Genomic DNA, 6647 nt, shown 5'->3' with positions numbered 1-6647 from the left:
AGGTCCATGTCCTGTTGTGGCACTTTCTTCCCACCATAATTTGAACTGAATAGGGGAAAAACACACACACAAAAAAAGACCAACTAAGTTCTTGTGTTCATTTATCTAATAGGACACCCAGGCTTCTGGGAAAAATGGAACTTCCCAAACGGCCTGGGAGCGCTTGATGGAAAACATTGAGAGACCCTACCCTGGACAGAATCTCAGCCACAAAAAGAGGATTTTCAATTACAGACTCTCAAGAGCGAGGCTGGGGGGGTTGAGAATGCTTTTGGTATTCTGGCATCCCGGTGGAGGAGAGATTTTTCCATCGCAGGATTAACCTTGACCCAGAAAATGTGTCCACACTTGCGATGGCTGCCTGCATCCTGCACAATTTCCTCCTTGACCCTAATGGAAATGTGAGGCTGCTGGACGAGGCGTTCAAAGGGAACGCTTTGCTACTTTCTTCACCTCCCCCGAGGGGATCGTGTCCTGGCAGGACAAGATGGTGTAATGACCTCAAAGACATTACTGTGGACAACTGTAAATGTCTGTAAATGTTTCCTGTATTCACCTGGTTGGAGGTTTCTTGTTTTGTAAAACTGGAAATAATCGTGAAAATGTGAGCGACTGGTCCTGGAAATAAAAGGGTTGAAAAATGTTTTCTTGGGAAATTATTCAAGCCCACTTCACAACATTTACAAGTGTGAAAGTAACACCCTCCAGTGAAAAGAGGTCAAGACCAAGGCAAGGTCGCGTGCAAGTACAAGACATCCCACCACAGAAACTACTCTCTCGAAACCTTTTACAACATAAATAATTGGTTAAATTAGTTATAACTGAATTTTAATTATCACAAAAGGCATATCCATGTAGGTAGAGGACCTCCATGTCATCGCCAACTGTACTCTGACTGCTGTTCATAGTTTGGTTGGAGATCACCTGTACTCCAGTTTTCAGTTCTCCTCTGGTTCATTTAGGGTTAGATTATTTAGTTTGTTTTTCCTTTTTGATCATTTAAAGGGGATGGCTGGGTGCGACGGCCCGCTGCATGCCTGGCTCAGTGATTTCCCCTTCTTTTGTTTATTTCAGCTGGGATCTCCATGGTTGGTACTTCGTTTGAGCTTCATTTGTCATCCCGCTGCTGTGGCCACCAAACAATATGTCTTTTCTCACCCTCACTTCACCGACCTGCAGCTTGGAGATTACAAAGAATAACATGCGTTATTCCAAGACTCTCCTTATGTTCACGTTGAAACCTGATTTTACAATCGGTTAGTATTTCAAAACCCTTATAGTGTGAGCAATGGTCATACTAACAGGGTTATACCTGATTTAACAAGGCTAATGAGGCATCAGCTAATTTGAGTTTTAATGTTAACGTTTTGATAATTCCCTAAGTCTGGGACGACAGACTACCACTTTGATTAGGTAAATGACAAACTGTTACTATAGTGCTCTCCCTCTACAGCAGACTGATATATTCCTGTGGTACCGCTGCAGCTATCCAATAAAATCACAAACAGCTTGCAATTATTTTGCACGGATTAAACTGCAAATCAGTAATGAACCTGGCAGGAGGAGGGCGAGTTAGCCGGTTAGCAGGGAGTCCTGCAGTGCGCCTGGGAGAAACCAGACAATGGCGCTAACGGCTTTCAAAAGAGTAGGACTGAGGATGTATACTCTGAAGAACATTTAAGTGTTACACAGTGAAATGCTGTACAATGTGACAACTCAAATTTCAATTTAAAGTTTGGAGGATAAAGTACCAAGTTTGGAGACACACCACTGTACATCTGACAAAAACTAGAGTTGTGTCAAAACACCTATAACAAAGTCATTTCTGAACAAAACTTAATGACTGTTTTGGTGACAAAGTAGTTTGTGTTCCACTCGTTCATCACAGAAACATGAGCTGTAAAACTCACTGGAACTTTTGACCATGACTGTATATGTTTTGTGTCCATCTTAACTTGTAGGGCTATGCTTGAAGTGAAACTTCTCAGATCATGATAACTTTGGATTCTGTGCATCTTAAAGATCCATAAATTATTCAGAACTTTATTTGTTGTAACCTGGAATGGTATGTAATATCAGTACATTTCATGGATTGTTCCACTTGAAGGCGATCCATAACCATGAGTTATATCCTTTCATACGCTCTTGAAAAAAAAAGAATCATCAATACTGTCAAAATTTCAGCAGACAATTGAAAATCAATGACACTGGAGAGGTTGAGTCCAGAGAAGGAAATGTGTTCAGTTTCAGCAATAAATGGGCTCTGGTAGGATCGATGTCGCATAGTCCTGTTCCATGGAGAACTCTGCTGGCTGCCAGTGACAATCGATCAGAGCATCGTATAGTTCCTCACTGAGCTCCATGAACTTCCTGTTGGCCTCAACCACATCCACCTCCAGACTGGGATCTGAAACACGAAGAGTTTGACAAGAGACATGAGACAACGGAGGGTGGAAATGGTCCAAATAAGGAAAAAAAAACAAAGAAATACATAAATGGTTAATGAAATATACTGAACTTCATTATGCACATGAGGGGGTGTCATTCAAAGCTAGTCACAGTACAGTAAGGCTGGACTAGTGTGATAAGTCTAACACCATCTGTTAGTTTCAGGCTCACTGAGGTGATTTAAGGTTGCCTGGAATCTGATCCTGATCATATTCTATGAAGAATACATATTTCCTAATGTGCCATGCGTCTCACTGACATATGGAGTTTCCTGATTAACAGATAGCTTTACTTGTTGATAAAGTAATGCGTGGCTAAATGTCCCCGCTGGGTACTCCACTAAGGACGGCACAATACAAACTTTTGGGGGGAAACTGGGTTTTAAACCATCCGAAACAATCATCTTTTAATTAAACAAAAAAATAAATACTCTTCTGATGAAATGGTACTAAAAATCAAAAATGAAAAATAAATAGTTATTTGCAATCCCCAATCTGAATACCAACCTTCAAGTCCATCATCCTGAACAGCTTCAGTTTCCTAAAAAGAAAAAAGCATGTTACAATTATTTATGTCTGTTAACAAAGACACATTGATAGATGTCAACAATGGCTGTCCGCTGATAGAAATTACCTGTGGTGGGGGCTGCTGTGTGTAATCATATTGCTGGTAGTCGTAGCCAGTCTGGTCATAGCCCCAAGACGGGTAATACCCAGGATAGGCCTGCTGCTGATAGAGGTTGTACTGGTCGTAGCTGTTTCTGTATGCTGAGCTGGACTGCCACGACTTGTGCTCCGACTGCTGCTGTTGCTGCTGCTGCTGTCTGTTCCTTAAACTCAAGAGGAATAAGACACAGCCCGTTTAACTCATCATCCAGCTAACAAAGTGTAACATATACATTTGCTTGTTGACAACAAGACTGACATTGTTGAAAACTCACTTGTTAGCAGCCAGGCTTAGTCTCAGAGGTTTACCACCCAGTCCCACGGCACCCTGACATTCCTCTAATGCCCGCTTCTGCAGCCGCTCATCTGGAAACTGAACAAATCCGCAGCCCCTAAAATCAGACGCAAGACAGTAGTCAAATCTTTGTGGGAGACAACAGGGCTGTTGCTCTTCATAGCCCCCTATAGGAACCACAATCATTGTATTTATAACTACCCGCATAGACAAGAATTACCACCTTGTGGTCCTATGCCTTCGCGAACCACTCATGTTGTTGTTTCTGTGTTATGGCACTGAATGATGCCTGAACAAATTTTGCAGAATATTATGATGTCCCAATGAAGTTATACACCATGAATTGTCACTCTGTGTAGTCCCATCACATTGCTTTGTGGGTAATTTCTCTTTTATTTGATGAGTGGAGGATCTGTTTAGTTATCAGATTGTGAACACCATCAGATCGACACGCCCCCGCTCCGTTCCTCTGGCTTATTCATTCACACAACTGCAGTCCGCCTCTGCTGTAATTCCTCCGGAGGCGCATCAGTGCCGATGTGAATGTGAAATTTCACCCCTCGCCACATCTGAAACTTTCACACAGAGAACGATGCGGCGCATGATTCCCGCACTCAAAGGGCAGAGTGAATGGGGCTACTACCCTTTGGAACTCTCTCCCAGCAGAGATCCACAACCTTGCAACCTTCATGGTGTGTAGTGAAGAGAAGTGTGTAAGCCGAGACTTTCTCATGTAAACATACCCTCTTGGAACACATTTTGAGGAAGGTAGCAACAATGCAAGCCGACAATACATACGTACATTCGCAAAATATTTTCTCCACCTCGCGTGGTGACATAATACTCACTTGGAGTTACCCATGCTGTCCAGCACCACTTTTCCAGCACGACAGGAAGGGTATCGGTTGTAAAAGAATTCATAAAGCATTCCGTCATCCACCTCTGGAGTTATATCGCCAACAAACAGAGAATACATCGGACTGCAAGAGGAAAAAAAAAAAAACAGAAACCGTTTTATATTTCGAGTGCAACCATGAGGACATATGGTCAATAAAAGATGGATTCAATTTTGTCATTAAAGTATGACCTGCTCCTCTACTTACCCAATGTCTTGTTTCCCAAAGGTGGCTCGGTTCAGCTTGAATCTTGTAGGCTGTGGGATAGAGACATTAAAGTCCAAAATGACATCTTTCACAGTCTCTACTAACTGTGATAAGACAAAAACATGACAACTGCGAAAAGTAAATGCTCGTCATACGGGATTGGCTCCTGGTAAGGCTTTTCCATTGATTTTGCGCAAACACCTCTCCGCCGTGGCCTCATCGGTCATCTCCACAAAGCAGTAGCCCAGGGCCCCCCTGGGTGACGACACACTGTTTAAAGTCAGAATAGAACAACTGCAAAAACGAACAAATGCTTGTGGTTTAGTTCTTACCCCGTCATCTTGTTGCGTATGATGCGCACATTGACCACCTGCTCCCCCATGGTGGAAAAGGCTCTGGTGATAAACTTCTCATCCATGTAGGCCTCAAGCTAGAGAGGAAAATAAAACATACCAAAAAAGATCTCAGGAATCATTCGATAACACTAGTTGTTGAAGTTGGCTTTCGGTTCACAAATACATGTTTTCAGGCTGAGGAGAAAGGAACGATCAAAGTGCAAACGCTGTTAAAGCCCAATTCACATTTGTGAAACCGTAATCCAACATATTTGAACAGAAAAGGGACAATTTCAACGAGCTTCCCCATTCAGACAATAATAATAATATTATGACTAAAGGTTACAAGGATCTTTAAAGAGGGTTTAAGCAGTCTTGAGTTTCTTCATGCCAATCTGGTTCACGTCTGATAAATCAAAGCACATTTGTGTTTGATCTGCACCTGATGCCCGTTATATAAAGTGTGTGTACACAAAAAACTAAGTGTTCCTCTATTCCTACACATCAAGAGGTATTTCATTAGGGGAGAAAGTGAGGTGAGAATGAGAGTACCTCACACGTACACTAGACCAGTGTACACAAGTTTTCTTTGAGACAGCTGCAGCTTTAAATGAAAAGGTGTACATGAAAATATGGATGCCATTCATATCGCGAATCATCAACAAATCGAGGCCAGTGAAGATTCACACTTCAGGATACATCAAAAAAGTAATCAGAGTACTCTAACGTTACACATCACCCCCAACATTGGGTTTTGAGTGCTCGAAATGGGTAAAAATGTGTGAAAGCAGCCTTTTGCCTGTTCTTAGAAACTGTACAAATGTTTCAGAATGTCCAAAAAGGGGAAAATGCCAATTTAGCTCAGGTTCGACCATTATTAGCAAAATGGGTTTTGAATAAGACCTGATTTGATGTGGTCTGGATTCCACTAATAAAAAGCTCCTGAAGGAACTGTCTGAATTGATTTCATCCTCGTACAGTGGCTATCAGACTCCAGCCAACTGTAAGGGCAGAAGCGTTTACCACATGAAAACCATGAATTAGACTTCAAGTACTACGTGCTGCATTCCCGACCTACCAAATAACTACAGTTTTATTCCGTAGTGTGTCAACTACTCGATAAAATCCAGCAGACGAAGTAATATCAAAGTGCTGCTTGCTAAAGTTTTGAATTACATTGCATGCACACAGCGCCTGGCGCTCACTGGAGCAGGAACGTTAACACAGCTAACGTCAAACACGCAGTTAAACTGAATCATTTAAATAAGTAATAAGCTCAAACTTACGTTTCCCATCCATAACGTACTCATGGTGCCGCGCTGGACGTGGAGTTTCTAAAGAGAATGGAGGTGTTGAATTAAAGTGAGCCCTCGAAGACGGACATGCTAACTCCCGGAGAGTGGTAAAGTTCAGGGCCTACAACAATGTAACTGCGTTACGTCGCCTCAACGTCATCTTCTTCTTTGGTTTTTGCATCCAGGAAGTCGCACTGCCGCCGCCTGCTGGTTTCAAAATAAGACTACATTTTCGATGTGCTCTACATCAGTGGTTGAAAAAACACTGTGCTTTGTAAAAAATTAAGCAGCACTGGCTTCAACCTCAGGTGAAACACTGACACCACTCAGAGTTTAAATAACAACAGAAAAGGAAAAACAATATAGACTGACTAAAAAACTAGTCCCTCGAGACCAAGAAACTTCTCACAGCATCTCCTGCTGTTCTGCTGGGGTTCCTCTGAGCCTCAGCAGCACAGGCCGTGATCATCCTGCCTACACAAAAACAATAACACATTCATTATGCC

The 6647-nt window shown here is 42.3% G+C and overlaps 1 protein-coding gene across 2 annotated transcripts; it reads right to left on the bottom strand.

Moving 5' to 3' along the window:
- Nucleotides 1–1709: 1709 nt before the first annotated feature.
- LOC119017357 (tRNA selenocysteine 1-associated protein 1-like) lies at nt 1710–6299 on the bottom strand. Of its 2 annotated transcripts, none has more exons than XM_037094012.1 (9): nt 6133–6299; nt 4844–4941; nt 4667–4781; nt 4512–4561; nt 4257–4388; nt 3389–3505; nt 3082–3283; nt 2955–2988; nt 1710–2407 (listed from the first exon to the last, which is right to left on the bottom strand). In XM_037094012.1, the coding sequence occupies exons 1-9, from the start codon at nt 6154–6156 to the stop codon at nt 2247–2249; spliced, it is 933 nt and encodes a 310-aa protein (XP_036949907.1). In that variant the 5' UTR covers nt 6157–6299; the 3' UTR covers nt 1710–2246. The 2 variants fall into 2 exon arrangements, with proteins under 2 accessions (XP_036949907.1, XP_036949908.1); XM_037094013.1 differs by having other exon boundaries at nt 4667–4766.
- Nucleotides 6300–6647: the final 348 nt, after the last annotated feature.

This window comes from Acanthopagrus latus, chromosome 3 (genome assembly GCF_904848185.1).
Source record: "Acanthopagrus latus isolate v.2019 chromosome 3, fAcaLat1.1, whole genome shotgun sequence".
NCBI lineage: Eukaryota > Metazoa > Chordata > Actinopteri > Spariformes > Sparidae > Acanthopagrus > Acanthopagrus latus.
The sequence above is the reverse complement of the archived record's forward strand: the minus strand, read 5'-3'. Positions and strand labels throughout refer to the sequence as shown.